Source organism: Saccostrea echinata, unplaced genomic scaffold (assembly GCF_033153115.1).
Source record: "Saccostrea echinata isolate AGI-Se365-2 ecotype Australia unplaced genomic scaffold, CSIRO_AGI_Sech_v1 ptg000066l, whole genome shotgun sequence".
Classification (NCBI taxonomy): domain Eukaryota; kingdom Metazoa; phylum Mollusca; class Bivalvia; order Ostreida; family Ostreidae; genus Saccostrea; species Saccostrea echinata.
Window position 1 is genome coordinate 964,505 of NW_026889815.1, and position 26,803 is coordinate 991,307.

Consider the following 26,803-nt stretch of genomic DNA (forward strand, 5'->3'; position numbering starts at 1 on the left):
AAAAATTTTAACCTTGGCCATAACTTTTGAACGGTTAGTGCTAGGACATTCATCCTTCACATATGTAATCCTTGTGACAAGGTCTTTCTTCGTATACCAACAACTTTGACCTTGGAGTTTGACCTACTTTTGCAAAACTTTAACCTTGGCCATCACTTTTGAACGGTTGGTGCTAGGGCTTTCATACTTCACATATATAATTGTTGTAACAAGACCTTCCTTTGGATACCAACAACTTTGATCTTGACCTTTGAGTTTGACCTACTTTTGCAAAACTTTAACTTTGGCCAACACTTTTTAACGGTCAGTGCTAGGGCTTTCACACTTTACATATGTAATCATTGTGATAAGACCTTCCCTTGAATATCAACAACTTTGACCTTGGAGTTTGACCTACTTTTGCAAAACTTTTACCTTGGCCATAAATTTTGAACGGTTGATGCTAGGGTTTTCATACTGCACATATGTAATCGTAGTGACAAGACTTTCCTTTTGATACCAACAACTTTGACCCTTTCACCTTGCAGTTTGACCTACTTTTGAAAGATTTAACTTTGGCCATAACGTTTGAATGCTTGGTGCCAGGGCTGTCATATTTCACGTGTATTTCTTGTTAGAAGGCCTTTCCTTGGGCATCATTACATTTGACCATTTGAACTTGACCTTGATGTTTGACTTAGTTTTGAAAAACTTTAACCTTTTTCCATTTCTATTCAATGGTTGCTAATAGGGTTTTCATATTTCAAAGGTATATTCCTCGAGACAAGACCTTACTTTGGATACCAACATATTTGATTTTCATTTGAGAAAAGTTTAACCTTTGATATGAGTTCCCATACGGGGGCATCAGTGTTTCACAAACACATCTTGTCCCGTGTCGCAGTAGGTGCTGGCACGAAAAAGATCCCTCACTGCTCAATGGCCGTAAGTGCCGAGTATAGGACGAAATTTGCAGCTCTCCACCGGCAAGTGGTGGCGTCTCCATATGAGTGAAAATTTCTCGAAAGGGACGTAAAACAACATACAAACAAACAATGTATACTTTCTCACAATTGCATACAGCTTACATTAAGGACATTTTTTATGAAGGGCAGCGCATATTTTTATTGTTAGTTTCCCTTTCGTGACAAGTAAGTTAGTTTCGGTTCGAATTTATGCAATGCTTCCAGCAATTAATCCTAAATGTTTAAATAGGGTATTTTTTGGTAGCTAAATTTTGTTAATTGATAAACAGTGAAAGTGTAAGCTACCCTTTTGTTGAAAACTCAGTCATTATTGTCGAATATAATAAGAAATGAGAATATTAACCAATGTTAAATCCTTGGAACTGCCTACTGTTGTCATCAAAGAATAAATTTTGTCGGTTTTGAATTACTGGTCGATTAAAGAGGGAGAAAGGATTTACAAGAGGCCCATGGGCCACATCGCTCACCTGAGCACATTGGCTAGGCAAAAGCACAAATCTGTTCAGTATTGAATTGATTACTGGGGGGGGGGGGGGTTGAATTTTAAACTACCAGATGATGCTTCCATGTCCTTATAACAAATGGCTTTGTTGTACTTGAGAAGATTTTTTAAAAAATTCCCATTTATTCCTTCGTAAAAATTTTATCCCCCATTGTGGCTCCTCCCTATCCCAGGGGTCATCATTTGAACAAACTTGAATCTACACTACCAGAGGATGCTTCCATATCAATGTGACTAAACATAGCTTTTCTGTTCTTGAGAAGAAGATTTTTAAGGATTTTTCCTATATATTTCTATGTAAAACTTTGATCCTCCATTGTGGCCCCCGCCCTACCCCCGGAGGTCATGATTTGAACAAACTTGAATTTACACTACCTGAGGATGCTTCCATATAAATATGACTCATCATGGCCTTGCTGTTCTTAAGAAGAAGATTTTTAAAGATTTTTCCTTTATATTTCTCTGTAAAACTTTGATCCTTCATTGTGGCCCCGTCCTTCCCCCGGGGGTCATGATTTGAACAAATTTGAATCTACACTACCTGAGGAAGCTTCCATATAAATATGACTTATCATGGCTTTGCTGTTCTTGAGAAGAAGATTTTTTAAGGATTTTTCCTATATATTTCTACGTAAAACTTTGATTCTCCATTTAGGCCCCGCCCTACCCCCGGGGGTGATGATTTGAACAAACTTGACTCTACACTACCTGAGGATGCTTCCATATAATTATGACTCATCATAGCTTTGTTGTTCTTGAGAAGAAGATTTTTATAGATTTTTCCTATATATTTCTATGTAAACCTTTGATCCTCCATTGTGGCCCCGCCCTACCCCCGGGGGTCATGATTTGAACAAATTTGAATCTACACTACCTGAGGATGCTTCCACATGTGTTTCATCTTTCCTGGCCCTGTGGTTCTTAAGAAGAAGATTTTTAAAAGATGCTATTAATTTTTCACTAATTCTTTTTTTATCTCCCCTTGAAAGAGGGCTATGCCCTTCATTTCAACAAACTTGAATCCCTTCACCCAAGGATACTTTGTGGCACGTTTGGTTGAAATTGGCCCAGTGGTTCTTAAGAAGAAGTCGAAAATGTTAAAAGTTTACAGACAGACAGACGGACGCCGGACAAAAAGTGATCAGAAAAGCTCACTTGAGCCTTCGGCTCAGGTGAGCTAATAAACATTAAGGTTTTAAAATTATGATAAAGAAAAATAAACCAAGAAGACCTTAAATGAGAAATGGAAACTACGGAATGCAGACTTTAAGCACGGGTATTAATTTATATTACCAGTAATATTTCTAAACGAGAGAAAAAAAACTATTTCAGTTTTTTACCTCCTTATCCGACTATAATCTAACCATGATAAAGCCATGTCAAGATAAAGGTTAACAATCACAGGAGGCACGTAACAACAGTTTGGAAAAAGTGGAGGGGCAACCGAATAGACGAGAAAGAATACACAGAGTGTCGGGAAAAGAGGAAGGGGGTTCCCCTTTTCACCTCCTCCCACCCCCACTGCATACATACTTTCTTTGGTCTACCTATTTTAACAGTCCAACCGGTTAAATTGAATATTTAGAGGCTAACCGCCACATAGTATTGTAATGTGTAAATTTAGATAAAGAACTAATTTTTATGCTTAAATTAATGTGTCGGTTGACAGGAACATACCTAACCATACCTGCATACACGTATCCTCGTATTATGTATGTGGCTGCACGTTGGTACTGAGTAATAACGGTTAAGAATATGGAGAAACAACTTCGCGAAATCGGAGAAATACCTTTAAGGAATGAGAGAAATACTTTTGAGGAATCGTGGAAATAGTTTTAAGGAATTGGAGAAATAATTATCAAGAGACTTGCAAAACATTCAGTTTAGGAATAGAATCAAACATCACTGGTACTATTGAAAACTCCTAATGTAGTGTACTTACCAAAACCTGTAAATATATGTTTTATGTATATCTAAATGGAAACAACATAAATATGAGAAAAAAGAAAGTTTTTTTTTTCTTTTGAATTAATGAAGTAGAACAATCATTTTAACTTGTCGAATGTAACAGGTTATAGGAATATCTGGGAAAAAGAACAATGGTACATGGTAATGTATAGCTAATTTATAGTAATTCAGGCATTTCTTTTTCTCATCAAGTACACGGTCAAGTGGTAATTATGTCTTTTATATAAGTAAGGAGGAATGCCACACCAGAACTTATTAAACAGATTTTTAAGACATCCATTTCAAACTATGGTTTCAGCATTGACCGATGTAAGCTCTTAATTATTTTGTACGATTTCTTTTGCATTTTTTTTTTTAGAGAAAATGAAAAAAATGTTTTATTTGGAAAAAAGACGCTTTATGGTTTAAAATTTGCTGTAAATAAATGCATAATATGAATGTCTAATAAAATATGTAAAGAAAGGCTGGATAGACATTTTAAGTTTTAAACGTAAAGGCCGAGTCTAATTACTTCTACCCTAGATATTTTGATAAAATTTCTTGAATGAATTTTTACTATTATACTAATTAAGACAAAAAAAATCAAATGTTTACCTTCCCGATTTCTTAGAGGGCCATCTCAAAAGTTGTCAAATTTTACTATTGGACTGTATGGGAATTTGTTGGAAAAGTGCCGAATTATCACATTTTCCCTATATTTTTTGTATTTTTGTCCTAGGGATTTCCTTCTCAGACAAATACATGAAAGTTATTGTAAAAAGGCACCAGATTGTGAAAATTCAAAAAAGTTTACCATCTGGTTTGGTCTAGGAATAATTACAAAGTTTATTTTTTTCCCCAATGCCCAATACCTCTAAATTTGCCATATTACGGCATACATTTCGTATATATCGGCGCAGTTGAATTATTATTTTGGTAAAAAATAACATGTTTAGATTGTTAGTGTGTTTCTTCTGAGGTTCTGTAGACAGATTTTTTTTTTTATAAAATGTCCATGGACGTCTTGAATACTTAAGCTAGTTATGCATCATTCTTCAGCGTCATGCAACCGTTCACGGTAGCTCAGTCGGTAGAGCGCTCGCTCCGTGATTGGGAGGTCGTGAGTTCGAATCATGGGCGCGACTGACCTAAGTCGATAAAAAAAAAAAATGGGTAGCAATTGTTCCTTTGCCATGCACTCGGCACTTTGAAGTGAAAATTGCGGGTTCTTCGGATGAGACCTTAAAAACCGAGGTCCCGTGTCACGGCAGGCGTTGGCACGATAAAGATCCCTCACTGCTCAATGGCCCTGAGTGCCGAGTAAAGGTCAAAATTTGAAGCCCTTCACCGGTATATGGTGATCTCTCTATTTGAGTGAAAAATTCTTGAATGGGACGTAAAACAACATACAATCAATCAATCAGCGTCATACATTGCTTACAGAACCAGAAAACAGTGACGTCGTGGAAGCCATTACAACGTTTATTCTTAATTATTGTCTTAAAAGCACATTTTAAGACCTATAAAAGTCACAGATAATATAATATAATGTTAGTTTTGTATTAAAATTACAATACTTAGGATAGGTGTTATATGTTGCACCTACGACTGCATGAAACTAGAAAGTTGCGCAAAGACATGCGCACTCGAATTAGACTCGGCCTCTTTAAATTAAAAATTATTTATGAAAATAAAATACATTATTTGTGAATATTTTTTTAACCCAGATATAAAATCTAAATAAATCTAGTCACAACTAGGGGGAACATGTTAGTCAATCATATTTTTAAAAGAAACTTAAAACGAAATCGCGAAATTTTAGGGAAAATAGTTATTTTAACAATTGAACCAATCCCGATCAAAATTAATCTGATCCCGATCAAAATTACCACAAAATAAATAAAAAAATAATTTGTTGCCTTCTTTTTGTATTTACCACTAAGAAATTTGATTCTCAAGTTCAATTACTTTTTAACTTGTATTACACCTGAACAAATTAGTATTCTTATGAAAATGTTATCTATTTCTAATTATTATAAAATTCTGGTTGGGATCAGTTTAGTTTCGATCGGGATTGGCCAAAATTTAAAAAAATTATTTCTCAAAAATTTCGCAATTTCATTTGAATTTCTTTTTTAAATATGATTGTCTAACATATCCTTTATAGCTGTGACTTTTTTGCGTGGACCCTGAGGTTCACGCAGAAAATATATTAGCGGAGTTAAACCGGATGCCATGGGCTTACGTCAGGCTACGATGCTAGAGAGTTCGCCTCTAAGACAACTTGCCCGTAGAACAATTCACCCTTTTCGAATTAGAATATGCCAATCATTGGCAAACCTCGCTCTAAAATCTGCACGTCGTATTTATGTATTCTTTGGCGTAACCAAGATCTGAATTTCTCTTTAATAACATATATCCTTATATACAAACTAAATTCTATGGTACAAGTATTTTAAATAAGTAGGAAGAACTTATATAGATAGCTTAACAGCTTGAACATGTTGAATTAAAACCACTAGGTTTTAAAAGATAGTCTTTACCATGTTTACCGGCATTAGTTTTGTGCATCAAGGTTTGCAAAATAATTTGATAGACAGCAATCCGAATATAGCTTGATAAAGGCCTGTAGCAATGTTTTTTTCATATGGGGGAGAGGGAGAAACATAAAGAAAAATTCTGCATACTACAAATCTGTGCTACACGTGTACCAGATGCCAAGTCCCAGCCGTTAAGCATTACATGTATCGAAATAGCCCGATTTTTTAAATGACAAAACTATAGGCTAATCGGGAATAAAATTTAACAACTTTGCTATGAAAGTACAATCACTCAAAGTAGGCAGATCATTGTAGAAAATGTTAACGAAAGGTAAACCTGTGCCACCTTTCAGAGTAACCAATGAACTCGTCCATGGATGCATTGACGGTCTTTGTAACAAGAATAGATATGGGTTACCCCATATCCAAAATATTCGACTTTTAATTTACTCCAATTTTCACTAGAAAAAAAACTGTACATGATATGAAACTGGTGTATAGTTCTTCATCTCTGTAGCAAATACCGTCACCAGTCTAAGCGTCACTAGCAAACAGTACACACACCTGTGCTTGCAAGACCAAACAACCTAGGTCTACACACGTGCGATGAGATTGTCAATCGCATCTTCTCAGACCTTCTGCCGAGAAGTTACGATTGCAGTTGTTGTATATTAACCATTCCGTTATTTAAAAGAGACAGAGAAACACACACACACACACAAAATTGATCTTTTTTGTGTTTTTAAATTGATCAAGTTAAACGATAACTTAGCATCGTTTTAGATGACTCGAGACCCTGTAGTAAAGGGGGGTGATGGTTCTAAGTCACACCACAGGCACTTACATTCAAGCCCGTACCAACAGTTTTCAAAGGGGACAACCTCCAAAAAGAGTTGACAAGCAGAAATAAATAAATAAATTAATCTGTGCACCACCCTGTAAGATCCTATTTTGGAGGGGGGGGGGACTTCGTCTAACTTTTCGGTACATTTTGATTTCTTTTAAATGTTTGATTTTCTGTATTTTGAACCTTTCCGCAACAAAAAGTGCGGGGAGCTTCCAATGCAAATTAAAACTTATATATTCAAATTCTAACAAAAGATTTTTTAAAGAAAAAGTGAGCCCCCCTCCCCCACGTACTACGGGACATTTTGAACCTTTCTCTTCATTGATTAAAATATCCCCATAATATAAGGAGATAAATATTGTCCTTTACAATATAGGTTATATTGATATTTTGATATTTCTTATGCAAAATTTATACATGACAATTAATTGTCATGTACAAATTTTGCATAAGAAATATCAAATTTTTGTAAAGGATAATATTCTCTTATGGATACTCCCTTTCATGACTTTTTATGCATAATTCTTAACGTTAGTTACTTTAGAAGATGGTCCAAAAATGGCATAGCCGTACGTTCGTTCGCTGGAATCTTCCGATGATATCAAAGTGAAATCTTTCATGTTACATGTGGGTGGTCGAGGCCGCGGGCCGGTATTGTGAATGTACACGGAGGAAGAAATAAGTAAAACTCTATCTAGAGAATTGAAAGGGCAGAGATTGAAGTACTAAATATTTTATTGAAAATAATAGATGTAATATATATATATATATATATATATATATATATATATATATATATATATATATATATATATATCACAGAATAAACATTCTCTCTCTCTTCCTCTTTCTGCAAAAATAAAGTGGGTTCCAACACCCGACCCCTCCCCCCTCCCTGGATACGCCAATGGAGATTACGATACCTGCACGCTTTAAAAGCCTCTTTTAATTCTGATGTTAATTTTAAAGGCTAAATTACAATTGTGACAGATACCTAGATCAACATTTCATATTCATATAATTTTAAGGTCATGATTTTTTTTTTATCATTACAGCCTAATTAAGCAGACTTAAAAACGATGAAAATTAGAGGAAAAAAAAGATTAAATGTAGATACACCTTTTTAAAATTACTAAATCTAGAAATTTTCTTTGAATTTCGTTTCGAAACACATGCATATGGTCCACGTATTGCAGTCCTGTTTTAAAGGACAGCAACTTGTTTAATATATTTTCCATAGGTTTTGAAGATATTCACAAATAATGTTTTTTATTTTCATAAATAATTTTTTTAGTAAAAAAATTAAAATGTCTACCTGGCTTTTCTTTACATATTATATTAAATATTCATATTATGCATCAATTAACAGCAAATTTTAACGCTTAACGATCTTATTTGCAAATAAAACATAATTTCTATTTTCTATGAAAAATTGTTAAAAAATTCGTATAAAATAATTAAGAGCTAATATACACGTATCGGCCTTTCAATGCTGAAATCATATAATCATAACATGTAACAGGGATGTGTTAAAGATCTATGAAATAAAATTTTGGTGTGGCATTCCTCCTGAAAGAAAAATGTCAGTGGGTTATACTTTATCTAATTCTTTTTAAGGATAGGCTTGAGACAAAGTTAAAAACTTGTAATTTTTTAACATTTCAATGCATATTACATATATATCACGTTATATCTTAAATTTTATGTATTTTTTGTGTGTATCTAGTATCATTACATGGGGAATGCCCCGGTAAATATCACGTTTTACAACCTCGCCTTGTATTTACATTAAACAATCATTGTAGTAACTGACTTTTGATGTTAACAAGGAAAGTACGTAATGTTTTGTTTACAAACTATATAAATATACACGTCATATTTTCCTTAGCTTCATAACTGTTTCCTAAATATAAACTTGTGGAATGTAACGGAATTAACCGCAATACCTACAACATGCTAGTATATCATGTCATTTAGCGCCTCCTCTTTCCGAGTGCACGAAGTGCACGGTGAATTAATAGTTAACATGTCTGTAAGAAAAAAAAAGTCAATGAGCTATAGATAAAAACCAGTTTATAATAGGTTTGAAACAACGATGGAAAACCTTCTGTTCATTTTATTTAAATTGCATATCACAATCGACCGAAGTATTTACATTGAACAATCGTTATATTAACTCAAGCTTCTATCACTGAGGAATGTTGACCTTGTTACTGTCAGTTTAAAAAAAAATATACACCGAAATCGAAAGTACTTTCGTGTTCTTATATAAAAAATACACGTCACAAAAACTTAAGCTTTATATAACTGTTTTTCTTCAATGAAACTGTGTTAAGTGCACGGCAGGCTTGTAAATACGTCCTTTGTAATATCTTTAAATTACATGCAAGGTCCAATATATACATTTGTGGTATCTCTCTATTATATAAACATGCAGAGAGCAAATATCTTCATACCTGTATGAAGTTTTTCGAAGGTCATAGGTCATTACGTGACCTAATCACACAGCGCAGTAATATCTACATTAAAAAGACTTACTCACCTAAGCAATATAGCATGATTTTCATGCATAAAAATGTACAAAATACGCAAGTAAAATAATAATCATTTTATTTACAATGTAAACAAGTATTTAATACAGTTCTTGATCGATTTTACATAGAGAATAGAAAACTACGTGTTATAAGTTTCATGTCTGAGCTGCATAGTCTCAACGTTTACCCTTATTTTTCTCGCAGACCTCTGAATGCTATAATTTTTTTTTTCATTAAACTTTACTCACAATAAATTTGAAAATCTGTTGAAAAATATCGATGTAATGCAATCACGCCACAAACAGCTGACAAACACTGCACTTTGGAAGTTCGGTAGGCACACCTCCATCATCAAGATCGTTGTGACGTTGTCTTAACAATGTAAGCTGTCGCCAGTGTCTCCATGTCAATATCATAAATTAATAAATATGCCTTACTGAAATCGTAGATTTTATGTTTTTGATCAAATTTTGTACTTGATTTCAAGTTATCTGGTCCGGACAAGTGTCTCCATCCATCCCTTCATCCGAAATTCCTCCAACTTTTTAGTATCAAACATCGGACGTGTTTCTTGTGTTTTTTAACATCGAATATGGGTTCTCATGAATACAAAAATTCCCAGACACCAACATGCTCACTATAATTGATCTCAAGTAGCCTTTCACAGAATATTCCCTTCACAATAATCCTTTGCCAGATGAATTTGAAGCGTAACCGCTGTTCAAGCCGATTTACACCTAGCGTAATTTGTCAAAATCTACGACGTACAGTTAGTGCAATATTTATATTCGATTACATTCGATTGTCCGTCTCAAATGTATATATAAGTAATAAATAACAAGTTTAAAAACTTCAATGGGAATTGAAGTGGGTCGGTACGTGATCAAATCTTCTGAGAAGGCCGAAGGCCTTCACAGGATTTGATCACGTGACCGACCCACTTCAATTCCCATTAAAGTTTTTAAACTTATTTATTTCTTAATTGAATATATTTATCTGATAAATTTGGCGAGGTATGACCACTAATAACACTATCTAACTCTGCAGAAAATCAATTATACATACGAAATATCGGTTTAATTAATTTTCGGTCATGCAATTAGTTGACAAATATATACTCTATATTCAAATATACAACACGCCTTCATTTTATTTCATGCTACTATTTAGAAATATCATTTTTCATATATTGTCTTTCCAATGATCGCGTCGTTTTCTGGTTTTGTTTTTAATGAGACTAATTAATCAATATTTAAAAAAAAAAAGAACCGATATTTGGTTATATTATGAAAGATTTCGAAATTTAAGAACATATCTATTGCAAGTGTCTTCAAGGACATTCCTTATTGCTGAGGTATACAAATATTAGACACATTTAACTTCATCTCGCATTTTTGCTATTCTTCGTAAGATTAAATGCACGAATACACATTATTTGTATTATTGTTATCAGGTATTTTAAGCTTAGATGTCATGTCATAACAATTATATTTTTTGGGGTTTATCACTATTCACAACTAGATCATAGATGGGAAAATCCATTATCGCCGAAACCGAGAAAAGAAAAAAAAGTCATTAGACCAAGAATTTCTAAGAACAGAATATTTATAAAGGCAAGTAAGACAAACTATCCTGCATTTGTAGGATATAAGAGTGGTTTGATCCTGTAAAAAATTCATAACTTTTTGCGTACGGATTTCTTTGTAAACCATTAAATCTACTACTTTATTCAACGATACACAAATAATGGAGAAATACGATCTGAAAGCTCTGCAATCTGATCTGAGAAGTGAGTTGGTGAATGGATTAAGTGAGGAGTCCGTGGAAATGGTTAGAGAGCTTATGTGTCGCTACAAAAGTTGTCCCAAGGACTGGGATGGAAAGGAAACCTGGAGTGATAAAAAGTATGTAATAAATCTGTTCTTCATTTACATAGTTCTGTGTGGTTTCTTTATTAAATAAATAATTAAAGGGGCAGTGACAATTAGCCACGCTTACTTAAATTGCCCTATTTATTTTTAAATTTAATGTAACAATTAAATTCCCAGTTACATCGAGAAGCTGTGTTTGCACACACGAACTTATTCTCTTTTCTTATGTTTTACCGGTTTATTTGATTTACTCTCACTGACACATCACTGAACACAAGCAGAAAACACTGCAGCCTAGGATTAACTTCATGTTTCTATTCTAAATTTTCTAAGTATACTTTTTATATTTTTATTACTTCAACACAGAATTTCCAATTTTCTCAAATATTACAGATAAATTTTGGTACACGAAAGTTCAACGATGTATTAATATCCCCCCCTCCCCACTTCGTAGTTTTAAATTTAAGATAAAAAGTTTATAAAAATGCTATTATAATTTAGTCTGGAACTTAACTCATTACATTATACAGAAAGTTTTGAAGAGTACGAGGTTTAACATCATGTGTAAATATTCATATGTATATGCTTTATGACGTATATATGCCTTATGACAAGTTTGACCACTTTGTGTAGACAGTTATATAGGGCCGTCATGGACAGTTTAACCATTTGTATTGTATTTGTTCGTTAATTACTCAACATTAAAATGTTTCAAATCGTGAAATTACTGATGTAAAGTTTGATATCAAATTGTTTTATAGGTTTAGGATTGAATGACCTGTTAAGAAATGTACATGTCTTTTCTTTAATATTGGAACAAATTAAGTAGAATAATAAACTTTCTTGTATGTTTGTAATTTAAAGTATAGTCACAAAAATTCTTCGATACAGTTCCGGCGTCTTAAATAATGCCAGTATTATATATTTCTGCACAGATATTCTCGGACCTTGTTGGACAAAGGAAATGGACATTATAATCTGATGATATTGTGTTGGAATACCAGTCAGGAAAGCCCTATACATAATCATCCTAACTCCCACTGCTTCATGAAGACCCTAAAGGGAGAAGTGTTCGAGGAGTTGTATAAGAATCCGGAAATGGCGTCATGCGACAGCTGTTCTGATTGTAAAATGGAAAAGATAGAGGACAGAGTATACAAATTAAACGATGTGGCTCATATCACTGGTATGTTTTCAACTATACTCTACGAATAAATGTTCCAAAAATGTGAAATGACAAAATTGACAGACATTCAATGAACGATGCAATGTAAACATCAGGTTACAGGAAACAAAATGTAACCCGAAAAAAAGAAAAAAACAAACAAGAAACAAAAAGAGATTAAAAATTGCAAAATGTAATTCTATGTCTTCAACTCCTACTTGACCCCGCCCTCAACTTGTTCTTATTCGTTAGTTCGTCCATTTATTCATGTTTGTAAAACTGATATATCTCTTTGTATGTAATGTATTTAGATGCAGACGGTCTTCATAGAGTTGGGAACAAAAGTCACGTTGATGGCGCTGTCACTTTACACCTTTATTCCCCGCCTTTTTCCTCATGTCTGAAGTATGATGACGACACAGGTAGATCGACAGAGGTCCCTATGGGGTTCGACCAGGACTTCAGCGAACAGTCTTGCCCACGTTCTTGTTGTGTAAAGTAATCGACTTTAAGAGTCTATACCGCTATACAAAGACTTTATATTCATATTAGACATAGGCATGTGCTAGCATTTCACTTTAATTTGTTTGTAAAATTGTGTTTTACTAATAATTTCTTTCAAATTAGTGTACTTGAAATATGATTTACAATGAATAGCATACTAGTTCTAATGCTTGATGCCAGTTATATATCATGACTCAAAGCTTTGGAAAGCACTTCAAATTGAAAGTCTTAAATGCACGCCCAATCCTGTACCAACGCCCCATTTCTGGATCCGGCAATGTCTACAACTTATGTAATATTCTGTTAACATAGTTTTTACCCCCCCCCCCTCCAAAAAAAGTGATTGAAATTAAGTGTATTTACATGTCACTTAACATGACAAGTGTTTCATAATGCTTATATTTACTAGGAGGGTAACGTGATTGTTCTTCTTATTACTCTTTTTTGTCTTAAATCTGGTTTTATAATTTATTTGTTTTTTTTTATTTATTGATTTATTAATTGCAAACAAACAATAACATACATAACATATAAACAGTATATAATATGACAATTTTGATTAAATATTACATTTGAAGAAAGAAATACATGTATTTTAATGATTTAAACAAAGAAAATAATTAATAACATCTACAAACTTTTTAAAACACTTTTTGAATTTGTACATTATCATAAGACAATCCTGAAATATATTGTTATGTATTTAATGCAGATTTAACAAAATTATTCAAAGAATCTCTGGTACAATGTGAATTCGTAAGTCTACACTTCATCTTGCATTTGAACATTTTCAGTGCAATGTAAGAAAGTAATATATTCATGCCCATAACAAAATCTGAGTTTTCATAAAAGCCTATTACAACATGTTTCCAACTAATATTAAACCCGACAATTAAACTTAACTTAATCCATATATAACTTGAGTCATTACAGTTATATAAAAGATGCATAATATTTTCTATTTCTCCACAATTAGCACAAAATTTTTGTACATTAGGATTCCATTTGCTCACACTCAAATTATTGTTTAATAAATTATGCAATAACTTAAAGTTGAATTCTGCTATGTGTTTATCAGACATTCTAGAAATTTTCATACAGTAGATAGAAGCCCATAAATATTTGGGTATATTAAACAATGCACTCCAATAATTTTCTGTTAGTGGTCTTAAGAATATTTTCTCAATGAATATGTTATAGAAAATAACTGATTTTACATTACTTATAAGAACATATCTATTTCCTTTTAAGAGTATATACAGGTTATTTCATATATTGATATATGGCGGCTTTTCACATATATATATATCTTTGAAGGTTTGTTAAAAATTGTCTTCAGGATAAAATATTCACATAAGATATTGTTTTTGTATAAAACCTTATCACAGAAGTGTCTTATATCATAGAATGAGCCATTTACATCATACAAGTCTTTTGTGTACAGAATTCCCGCTTTAATCCAATTTTCAAAATAAATTGGTTTATTTTTATACATGAAGAGTTTAGTTTTCCATTTAGGCAAAGATAAAAACTCGTAAGTGGATAAATTTGTTAAATCTTTTGTAATTTTACATGCATTGAATGCACAAATTGATTCTTTGTAGAATTTAGGAGATATTTTATTTCTTTATAGTCATCTACATGTGTTACATTAGTTTTTAAAATGTATTCAAGTGATAATGCCTCTTTATAAAATAAATGATTTAAAAAAAGATGCAAGACTAGATTTTGTATTTAGTAATCTTGAAATCCAAGATGCTTTGGATGCCTGAAATTTAGATTCAACATCAATAATGTCAATTCCGCCTTCTTTTTCCTTTCCTGTAAGTGTGTTTCTTTTTATACGGTCTTTACTATTCTAAACAAAGTTAAAAATTAATCTACTTATTTGTTTAATAATTTTTTCAGGTGGATTAGGCAGAATAGTTGCATTATATTGTAGTTTTGAAATACATAATGTGTTAATTATTTCTTTTCTCCCAAAAATGGTCAACTTTTTCTTTTCCTATGAATCTGATGTTTTAGAAATTTTATCAATTTTATCTTGCCATTTTTTTTTTCTAAACATATATACAGGGTGTCCCAGAATATATGAGACCATTTCAAGATTCTGTATTGCTTAATGTAATGAATATTGAATTATAACTAATGCATTATAAACATTGCATATACTGTCAAATTTTATTCACATGATGATTTGACAGTTATTAAAAAGAAAACAACAAAAATGCGTTGACATTGAGAAATGCTATGGTTTTTAAATGATGCTAACTAAATGACGTTCTATCTGTGTAATGATAATGTCTTGACATTGTACAAAGTTCCTTAACTTGAGACAACAGTGCCTGTCTCGGTAGTAACTTCTGGATTTTCATAAGAGGTAAACCTTTTATATATGTTAAGGATTCTGGTTTGGGTTTAGCAGCAGTAACCTAAGACTGGGATTGATAATTACAGTTTCAAAATGAGTGTAGCTAGCTCATTTGATAATCCATTTTGATTGAAATTGAAGTTTTTTTTGCAAAAAATGATATAAATTTAATACGTTGCAGTTTCATGCATTTAGAATATTTTGTTGCTAAAAAATTGTGCCTATTCAAATATTTTAGAGACATATATCAAAGAAATTTGCCAAGGGATGTGTTTGTGGCAGGTATTTCAAATGGTATCATATATTTTGTGACACCCTGTACCTAAAGATTTTACTGGTCCATCTGTTACTTTTATATTATCTATTCTGTTACATGAATTTTTAAGGGCCCTAGTAACATACATTCCGATTTATCAATGTTCAGATTTGGCCCAGCTACTTTAGAAAATTTATTTATTACTTGAACAAGATGTTTTACAGATTCTATGTTTTGAAGTGGATTCTTGAATCGTCTGCATGTTGTAACATTTTGATCTCATTGTTATTACTTATTTTGAAACCGTGTATATCTTCTGAAGACTTAACACGTATAGCTAGTATTTCAACTGTAATTATAAATAATAAGCGGATATTGGACAGCCTTGTCGTATACCTCTAGTCATGTTACATGTTCTGGATACAAAACCGTTATTTTTAACTCTGAATTTTGAATTGTTATACAGTATTTTAATCCATTTGATAAAATTTGGTCCAAAATTTAGAGCTTTCAATGTCTCAAACATAAAGGACCATTCTACAGTATCAAACGCCTTTTCAAAGTCCAGAAATAGAAGAATTCCATTTTCGTTTTGGTCTTCACAATAATGAAAAATATCCTGAATCAATCTGGCAATACATCCAATATATCTACCTTTTATATATGCGGATTGGTCGTTGTTAATAAGTTTTGAAATAATTTTTGTGGTCGTTTGGCTAAAACAAATGCTAAAATTTTGTAGTCGCAGTTAGTAACACTAATAGGTCTGTAGTTTTTAACATTAGATTTATCGCCTTTTTGTGTATAAGACTAATTATTGACAACTTTTGTGTCGCTGTTAGCTCTTCAGTTTCAAATGACTTTAGTAACGCATCATAAAGTACGCTTTTATGTCGTTCCAGGAGAGTTTATAAAACTCCACAGGTATCGGTGATTTATTATTTTTCATATTTTTGATAGCTTCTTCACATTTCTTCATTGTGGGTATATTATCAAAATAATTTTTTTCATAATCTGTTAATTTTGAAGAAACTTCAGTTTCTGAAATATAGCTTTTAATTTCTTCATCATGTGGGCTTTTAGACGTATACAAATTTTCATAAAAATTACATAACGTTCCTAAAATTTCTTTACTACTATATACAGAATTTTCACATTGTTATTTTTTCTATAACATTATTTTGCTGGCGTTTTCGTTCTAAATTCAAGAAGTACGATGTGCATTTTTCTCCATAATTATTTAATCCAGTTAGCTTTAGATCTTATATATGCACCTTTTGATTTTTTCTCATAAATTTCTTTTAGTTCTTTTTCAAGCTTCTGCTTTCCATTTTTTTTTTTGTTTTTATTTATTTCATTTCATGAGAAGGTCGATTTTCAATATTTCTAATTTGTTGTTCTATAGTTTTAACTTTGCGTTTCAGGCAGCTACTTTTTTGTTTAGAAAAATCTATTAAGAATTCTTTTATGAAATATTTTACGGTCTCCCACCGTTCATGTGGACAATTTATTTCTTTTATTTCTGAGTCCTTTTCCTTCAGCATTTTTTAAAGTTGAAAATTGTATTCTTTATCTAATAAATGGGACTTGTTCATTTTCCAATATCCTGACTCTCTTTTATTTATATTTAAAATTAAATCTAATCTTAGTCCAAGATGATCACTCATTCTATTTTGTTTGACTTGTGAACAATTTGTGAGAGTCATTGAATCAATTGAGAGAAGAAAGTTATCTAAAATTAAAATATAATCTATTCGACTACTAGGCTTATTTTGTGCATTGCACCATGTGGATCCTGGTTTATTTTCATTTAGATTTCTCCATGTGTCAATCAAGTGTAATTGTTTAATTAAAGAGGAAAGTTGATTTATACTCGTGTCAAAACATTGATTTTTTTCATCTAGTTTACAATTGAAATCTCCGCCAATAAATAAATTATCCGTATTGAGAGCAAATTTCCTTACCCACGAATTTGTTGTTATATAGAATCCCTTTCTATCTAGCACCCTATTTGGGGCATAAAGATTCACAAAACAATATACTTCGTCCTTAATTCTAATATTAAGTATAATCTTGCGACCATCAGCTGATTTATGACAATTAATGAATTCAAAAGGAAAACCATTTCTAATGAGAATAGAAACTCCTCGACTAGAGGATGAATTTGAAAAACAATGAAAACTATGCCTACGCCATCTAGCATTATAAACATATTCTTTTGATTCAACAATATGAGTTTCTTGAAGTAGAACAATATCAATATCAAGATCTTGGAGCCAATCATATAAAATTGTACATTTATTGTGATCATTTACACCCATTAAGGGAAAATACTTTCAGCAAGTCAGAGCTCATATATCAGTTTTGTTGTTACAGTGTTCAAGGAGATACCTTACTCACTGTCAGGATGCTGGCTGTCATCATCCTGTCTCGTGAGCGTTTTGTAGTCCCATCTTTAAGCTGACTGACAAAAGTGGTTATCTCTTGTTGTGTATTTTTAGAAGCTTTTCGCGCAGGTTGTCTTGGTACCGAGAAGCTTCGATTGGGCCGAGTTTTCTGGCGGTGTTTCTGTGCTACAGAGCTAATTAACTGTTACAATTTATTTAGCCCAGGCCAAGCTTTGGGTTTGGTATTTAGAGTTGCTTGTTCATTGAGGCCGCTACCCAGAAGTCATAGGTCGCTTCGACAATAATGCCTTTTGGATGGCATTTTGAATTTTTTTCTCTGAACGGTGCAACTTGACTGAACTTAGCCTCAACTATGCCCGTCATGACGTCAACCATTTCTGTTTGCCAGGTGGAATTTGTTGCCACAGTATCCCCAATACGTTTCGCTTCAAGAGCAGTAGTTGCGGTTCTTATTCGCTCAGCGGCATTGACATCACCATTACGCAGCGCTTTTACTAGCTGGAACGCATGTTCCGCAGATCTACGGGTCTCCCCTTTACTTTTATATCTGATGTAAAAAAGTTAGAAAGAACATTTTTATTGCTGTGGAAAGCCACGACACTACCATTCTGCTTTTCATGATATTCGCAGAGCTCCGAGCCAGGATCATGACCTGCTTGCTTGCACACTTTGCATCGTTGATCATTTTTACAACTGCGCGCATGATGACCTGTTTCCCAGCAGTTTTTACATTGTATTTCCTGCTTTGACTTGTTTTGGCCAAAATGATAAATTCGGCATTTTCGGCTGGCGCAGTATGCAAACCTTGGCAGAGTTCTATCAGGTAAGGGGACGATGTAAACGAACCGGTTCCCATTGAGAACACTGGTCATTTTACCCGTAACCGGATTTCTAATGTTTTTGTAACGCAATTCACTTTTTAACTCTACATTAAAGTCCTGTAGCATTTTTATTATTTCTGTGTCTTGTACTGACAGAGGTATGCCAGAGATTGTTACTTTCAACACAGGATCATTTGGATTCTTAGCTCCAGAAGAATGGGTTTGAATCATATACTGAAACTATCTGATTTTTAAACTGGAATCCCTCACGAAGTAATTTTTGTCTGCAGTCCTTGTTTTTCAGGTAAATGCACCAGAGATCTCTGTCTAGTTGTAGACATTTTACATTGTCTCCAACGGATTTTGTGATTGATTGAAGAATATCGTAGTTTTCAATGTTTTGGTTATCAGCGAGTAATTCACTGTTTTTGAAATAAACCGGTTTATCTGTCCTGTTATCCATTGTCTGGTGATCACAGCTATGAGAGATCGGGTGTACAGGTCAACACAGGTCGTGAGTAAATAAATACTCACGATGTAGACAACGCGATGAAAACAGAATATATACAAAAGAAAAAGTAAATAGAGCATCCAAAACTTGAGAATATTAATCCAACACATATACACAATATACAGAAGCACTTGCGAGTGCAAAAAGCAAGATAAATTCAGATTTTTTGGTCAAAAATACAGAGCTCACATAGACACGTCCATCTTGTAGCCCGTCACGTGATCTTCTATAATTTATTTGTTAATAGTTTTATGCAACTGTTTGATTATGAATGACTTTTTAGAATACGATTTATTTTCAGGTCTAGTTGTAAGAATAAGGTATGTAGCAGTTATATTGTGTGAAATACATCTTGTAAGAGGGGCATTTCAAAAGTTCTGGCAACTGGTGTGCGGTAAATTAATGAGCGTCATTATCATAAATTATATCAATTCCTCAAAATAGTCTCCGTTGACCTGGACACACTTTTTCAGTCTTGAAATCCACGTGGAAAATGCTGCCTATAGTCCTCTTTCGGTATACGCTTCATATACTGGAATACGGCACTTCCGACTGCATGACGACTTTCAAATCGCCGTCCTCGGAGGGCTTCTTTGATAACGGCATTCAACCAAAAATCGCATAGAGCTAGGTCAGGACTATAGGGTGGATGTGGTAAAACGGCAATACCATTTTCCTTTAAATATTTGGTTACTACCTCTGATCTATGGGCAGGTGCGTTGTCATGGAGTAGCTTTATTCCTCTAGTACTGGTTGTTGGTCGGGTCGTTTTATAGTGCTCTACAACCTGAGACAAGACATTCTCTGCATAAAATTGACCAGTAACACTGCTTTGTTCTGGAACCGGAACTTGAGCAACAGGGCCTTTAGAATAAAAAAATAAGGCGTACATTACTCTCCGGACAGACCGGTTTCTGCGTGCAATTTGAGACCTTGTACCATTTTCACCGATCCAAACTTTATTATTGAGCTTAGTTTCCGGCTCAAAAAATATATCCATGTTTCATCACCAGTTACAATCGCATTTATTCGCCTTTGGTCACAATCTTCATAAATTGTTAGTAACTGTGAAGCCATTTCTACCCGGATGCGCTTTTGCTCTTCCGAAAGAAGATGCGGAACACATCTAGCACAGCCTTTCCTAAGCTTTAAGTTTTCCTTTAAAATACGAAAAACTGCTGACGAATTAATGTTAGTTAAGTCTGCTATTTCCTCAACTGTATATCTAGCATCATCAGCTATCGTATTTTGAACAGCAACGATTTCTTTTTCGCCATATGCACAAACTGCACGCCCCGAACGGGGGTCATCTTCGATTTATTTTCTACCCTCTTTAAATTGAACTACCCATCTTGCTATTGCTCGATATGAAAGAGCATGCTCTCTTTATACTACATCTAAATCGGCTTTTATTTCTGTTGCCGTAAAGCCAAGCAATGAGCGAAATACGCTCTTTGCTCAACAAAAAAATTGTTCTCCTTATCAGTCATTTTTACGCCCAGTATGCAGAGTATATCTAATTATGACGTCATTTTAGCAGACCTATACGTCATTTTGAATGTAAGATGACGTCACTACTAATGCATATTTGCCTAAGCTTTACAGTAGTATCAGAGTCATTTTAATCCGTAACTTAGTTAAAATTTTATATACCAGTTGCCAGAACTTTTGAAATGCCCCTCGTATTTATTTCTGTTGGTTAATATGATAGCTTTTAAGTTTTATATACGTTTTCATCAAATTGTATGTTGAAATTTCTATTGGATTTTTATACCTTGGTTTTTTTCTTCGCTAATGCTTAGAATGCTTTTTATTAAGGATATGATGTTTTTCAATTTTTTAGAGATGTATTTTTTTTTATTATTGTTAATTGTTATGAAAATAAAAAGAAATTGATTTTTAAAGAAGAAATGTTTTGTTTTTTTTAAAAAACAAAATCCTTCCCGTTTGAATGTTGACTGACTTCTTTCATACAAAAAGTACGGACATTATTTTCAGACTGAATTGACTACGGATTTCTCCGTAGACCCGATCATAATAAAGAGCAAACGGCAGGCGTGACCGGTCAACAGGGGATGCTTACTCCCAATAGCACCTGATCCCACGTATGATGTGCCAGCTCTGGTCACAATTTATACCTTGAAAAAAATCTAACATTATAGATGCTTTACTAAGCGGTCCAAAGAAACGATGTTTAACTGCAGAGCGAGATTTTGGACCTGTCGATGAGTTATTGGACCGCTTAGGTCACACTGGACGTGATCTGCCAAATCTTATTTGCATTCGTTAGTGTTCGACAGTGACGGAATTCATCGAGTTTAACTCCAATATTGGTAAAGGAAATTTAACATGGAAGCCAGCACAAGATATATGTACGTCAAAAAAAAAATAAATAAATGAAAGGTACATCAAAACATTTATTGGCTGTAACCTCGGCCAAAATGCGTTTTATCGACCCTTCGAACCAAAATGTTTGCCCTCTGTCTAACGGCCTCAGGCAAATAGTTTGGTTCTTATATCCGACAAAACGCATGTTGCCCTCGAACACATTCAATAAATGTATATTGTTTCAATGTACTTTTGAGCATGATTACTATTCATTTTAATCCGGGTTTTCCGTAGGAAAAAATCAGTAAGTGTAATATTGAAAATAGCGGACTGGCTGGCGGGCGGCTGCCGGATAACTCCTTTTACAGTTTTGAAGATAGAAACTTTTTAGGTCACCTGAGTCACTCAGGTGACCTATTGCTATCCGTTCTCGTCCGTCGGCGTGCGTCGTGCGTTAACATTTGAACATTTTTAGCTTCTTCTCTGAAACCGCTTAACCAATTTCAACCAAATTTGGCATATAGCATCTATGGGTGAAGGGGAACAAAAATTGTGAATTTCATGGTCCCTGCTCCCCTGGGGCCTGAGGGGTGGGGCTAAAACCACCAAAAATAATGCAATCTTTAAAAATCTTCTTTACTCCTGGACATCAAGCAGTCAAACTGTTGGCATCATTGTAATAAGCATTGAGCCCTCTACCAAAATTGTGAAATTCATGGCCCCAGGGTCAGGGGTTCTGGCCCCAGGGTGGGGCTATATAGATCATATAGTGAAAGTGCATTATTTCTTTGAAAATCTTCTTCTCTGCTCCTGGGTATTAAATAAGGTAATTAAGTACATAGTTATGAAGAGCAAGAGTGCCTCTTCCAAAATTGTGAATTTCATGGCCCCAGGGTCAGGGGTTCTGGTGTTAGGGCGGGGCTCTATAGATTATATAGTGAAAATGCATTTATTCTTTGAAAATCTTCTTCTCTGCTCCTGGGTATTAAATAAAGTAACTAAGTACATAGTTATGATGAGGAAGAGTGCCTCTTCCAAAATTGTGAAATTCATGGCCCCAGGGTCAGGGGTTCTGGCCCCAGGGTGGGGCTATATAGATCATATAGTGAAAGTGCATTATTTCTTTGAAAATCTTCTTCTCTGCTCCTGGGTATTAAATAAGGTAATTAAGTACATAGTTATGAAGAGCAAGAGTGCCTCTTCCAAAATTGTGAATTTCATGGCCCCAGGGTCAGGGGTTCTGGTGTTAGGGCGGGGCTCTATAGATTATATAGTGAAAATGCATTTATTCTTTGAAAATCTTCTTCTCTGCTCCTGGGTATTAAATAAAGTAACTAAGTACATAGTTATGATGAGGAAGAGTGCCTCTTCCAAAATTGTGAAATTCATGGCCCCAGGGTCAGGGGTTCTGGCCTCAGGGTGGGGCTTTATAGATCATATAGTGAAAGTGCATTATTTCTTTGAAAATCTTCTTCTCTGCTCCTGGGTATTAAATAAGGTAATTAAGCACATAGTTATGAAGAGCAAGAGTGCCTCTTCCAAAATTGTGAATTTCATGGCCCCAGGGTCAGGGGTTCTGGTGTTAGGGCGGGACTCTATAGATTATATAGTGAAAATGCATTTATTCTTTGAAAATCTTCTTCTCTGCTCCTGGGTATTAAATAAAGTAACTAAGTACATAGTTATGATGAGCAAGAGTGCCTCTTCCAAAATTGTGAAATTCATGGCCCCAGGGTCAGGGGTTCTGGCCCCAGGGTGGGGCTCTATAGATCATATAGTGAAAGTGCATTATTTCTTTGAAAATCTTCTTCTCTGCTCCTGGGTATTAAATTAAGTAACTAAGTACATAGTTATGATGAGCAAGAGAGCCTCTTTCAAAATTGTGAAATTCATGGCCCCAGGGTCAGGGGTTCTGGTGTTAGGGCGGGGCTCTATTGATTATATAATGAAAATGCATTAATTCTTTGAAAATCTTCTTCTCTGCTCCTGGGTATTAAATAAAGTAACTAAGTACATAGTTATGATGAGCAAGAGTGCCTCTTCCAAAATTGTGAAATTCATGGCCCCAGGGTCAGGGGTTCTGGCCCCAGGGTGGGGCTCTATAGATCATATAGTGAAAGTGCATTATTTCTTTGAAAATCTTCTTCTCTGCTCCTGGGTATTAAATAAGGTAACTAAGTACATAGTTATGATGAGCAAGAGTGCCTCTTCCAAAATTGTGAAATTCATGGCCCTGGGGTTAGGGGTTCTGGTGTAAGGGCGGGGGTCTATCAACTATCTAAAGAAAATGCATTAATTCTTTGAAAATCTTCTCTGCTCCTGGGTATTAAATAAAGTAACTAAGTACATATTTATGATGAGGAAGAGTGCCTCTTAGTAGTATAAGGCGCCTAGCTAGCCGGGTCAACTGAGTGCACTTTTGGGCCCTGGGGGGATGGCCGGGTCAACTCAGTGCACCCCCGAGGTCAAGGTCAGAGATCTGGAAAAACCCGCACGCGCTCAGTACTCACCTGGAAAAACCTAGCCATTATGACGTCATACACTGTATAAGTATTGCATGTGTCTGACTTGAAGCTCATTCTGTTGTCAGTTCCATCAGCTGTCGACATGGATTCTGCTATGAAAAAACTGTTACATGCCCAGCAACTGATGAGATGGAGAAGACGGGCCAAAGAGTTAGAAAGAATTATTTACAACAATAAACATAGAGAATTAGCGCTCAGAAAAAGAAATGCGAGAATATTAGAGAGAACGCAGAGAGCCCAAGTCCAGCAAGAACAACAAAGGACTGTGTCGGATGAAGAACCACACTCATCAACCCATTCACCACCCCAGAAGCCAAAGGCCATTTCCCAATACTATCAAGTGAGACTGAAACAAGCCAAGCATTCCAGAAAATTTAAAGCGCATGAAGATGTCTACAGTGTGAATTTTAAGGAATTTCCAGAGGAGGAAAACAGAGGCTTTGTTCGGCGATTATTTAGAGACATGCTGCAAAATGTCAAATATGAAATGCAGTGTAATCCTAACGATTACCTACGCCTGAACATACGCCATCCTTCTCTGGATTCCGACATTTGGTACGAGTTTACGCAATGTAAACATTTGAACGAGGACGTCATTTTAGACAAAATAGAAGCCGTGCAACAATCCAAGAAGGATTTTAAACTGGGAGACGGGGCCATGGAATTCGACATGTTTCGGGTCAAGTATCCGGAAGGGAGTGGTGGAGACAAAACCAAACATCTGATGGTCAACAAGGAGAGTTTTAAGAAGAGGAAACAATCCATCGTTCAGATCGACAATCCCTGGGATCAATTTTGTTTAGCTCGAGCCATCGTAGTCACCCGGTTACACAGTCAAAAACCGGAACATCTAGAGAGTTTAGTTGAATGGGAAAAACGATGGAAACGCATGAGGTTAAGGGATGTAAGAGCTAATGACCAGAAAAACGAAGCCCTAGCTCTCATGGAACAAGCCGGGTGTGATATCCATCGGCCTTGTGGACCCGAAGAATGGGGGAAATTACAACAAGTGTTAGCCCCATGCTATCGACTGAAAATATTCCAGTTCAAGTCCACCTCCTCTAAACTCACCTTAGAACCCATTTACAAAGGCTACGGAGAGGGAACTTATTTGAATGTCCTGTTAGACGACCAGCATTACGATGCCATCATATCTATGCCTGGTGTGACGGGCAATCAATACTACTGTGATCATTGCGACGTGGGCTACAGTCATATTGAACACCATCGTACCCAGTGTCCTCACCGATGTTCCTTTTGTTTAACAGACACTCCCTGCCCTCCAGACCGGAGCCGCATTCAATGTAGCCAGTGCCAGGGATTTTTTCAGAGTAGGACTTGCTACGAAAACCATCTACAGCCTCACAGTATGAATACGGCCACCACGGTATGCAGTTTAATGGGACGATGTAGGCACTGTCAGAAATGGATGCCTAAAAAATTACTCCCTCATCATTATTGCGGAGGACAGAAACAGTGTAAGATCTGTAAGAAAACCGTAGACACGGATCATCAGTGCTACGTTCAACTCAAGCCCGAGAAAAAGAAAAAGAAGGGCAAAGAGACCTTACAGTTCTACATCTATTTCGATTTCGAATGTACGCAGGAAACCGGCATCCACGTCCCTAACCTGTGTGTGGCACACCGCGTATGTCAACATTGCGGTCACTTACCCATAGAAGATCCCTGTCCTCACTGTCGACACATGGGACCCCGTCAACACGTGTTCCGAGGGCCAGAGACCTTAAGGCAGTTCATGGACTGGTTATTACAACCCACTACAGGAAATAAGAATTCCGCCTTATTACACGACGAGGCCATCATCATCGCCCACAATTTCAAAGGATACGACGGACAGTTCATTTTAAATTACCTGGTTCATTCCGCCTGCCTGAAACCTACCGTCATCATGAACGGCAGTAAAATCTTACCCATGCAAATCTGCGGACTGAAATTCATCGATTCCTATAATTTTTTACCTTTTGCCCTGTCCAAGATGCCCTCTGCTTTCGGATTCACCGAACTGAAGAAAGGATATTTTCCACACTTTTTTAATACGGAACACAACCAGAATTACGTGGGGCCTTATCCAACAGGCAGCTTACTACAATCCCGACGACATGTGTATAAGTGGACGACAGACTTTTTACCGATGGTACGAACAACAAGCCGGAAAAGTGTTTGACTTCCAGAAGGAATTTTTAGAGTACTGTGTCTCGGACGTCGATATTTTACGACGATGCTGTGCTCAGTTTAGAGCCACCCTCAAGAGCTTGGTCCATGTAGACCCCTTCCAGGAATCCATCACTTTTGCCAGTGCGGCCAATTTAGCCTACCGTCGAGGATTCATGCCCAAAGAGACCATTGCCATCATTCCCAACCTGGGGTATCAGCCTGCGCGTCGATATTCCGCCAAAGCCTGTCGGTGGTTAAGCTGGATGAGTCACCAGACCGGATCTCACATCCAACATGCTAGAAACGGGGGAGAAGTCAAGATCGGAAGTTATACCGTCGACGGATACCAGGAAGCCACTCGCACCGTCTACGAATTTTACGGATGCTATTGGCACGGATGCCCCACCTGCTATCCGAATTTACAGACCGAAAGTCATCCTCACCGGACCCAATTTACCTATGAACAATTACACGAGGAAACTTTAAGACGGAGTTCTGTTTTAGAGGAAATGGGGTACTCCCTCCGTAGCATC

The 26,803-nt window shown here is 35.3% G+C and overlaps 1 protein-coding gene across 1 annotated transcript; it reads left to right on the plus strand.

Moving 5' to 3' along the window:
- Positions 1 to 11,081: 11,081 nt before the first annotated feature.
- Positions 11,082 to 12,873, plus strand: LOC133176128 (cysteine dioxygenase-like). The gene is made up of 3 exons (XM_061311290.1): positions 11,082 to 11,239; positions 12,142 to 12,392; positions 12,683 to 12,873. Exons 1-3 carry the CDS (start codon positions 11,082 to 11,084, stop codon positions 12,871 to 12,873), a joined length of 600 nt encoding a protein of 199 aa, XP_061167274.1.
- The last annotated feature ends 13,930 nt before the right edge of the window (positions 12,874 to 26,803 follow it).

What these genes read in the sequence shown, in the direction of transcription:
- LOC133176128 (XM_061311290.1), top strand. Translation starts at nt 11,082, where the DNA reads ATGGAGAAATACGATCTGAAAGCTCTGCAATCTGATCTGAGAAGTGAG. An exon ending in GAAACCTGGAGTGATAAAAA is followed by an intron (nt 11,240 to 12,141) that starts GTATGTAATAAA and finishes ATTTCTGCACAG; the next exon opens with ATATTCTCGGACCTTGTTGG. An exon ending in CGATGTGGCTCATATCACTG is followed by an intron (nt 12,393 to 12,682) that starts GTATGTTTTCAA and finishes TAATGTATTTAG; the next exon opens with ATGCAGACGGTCTTCATAGA.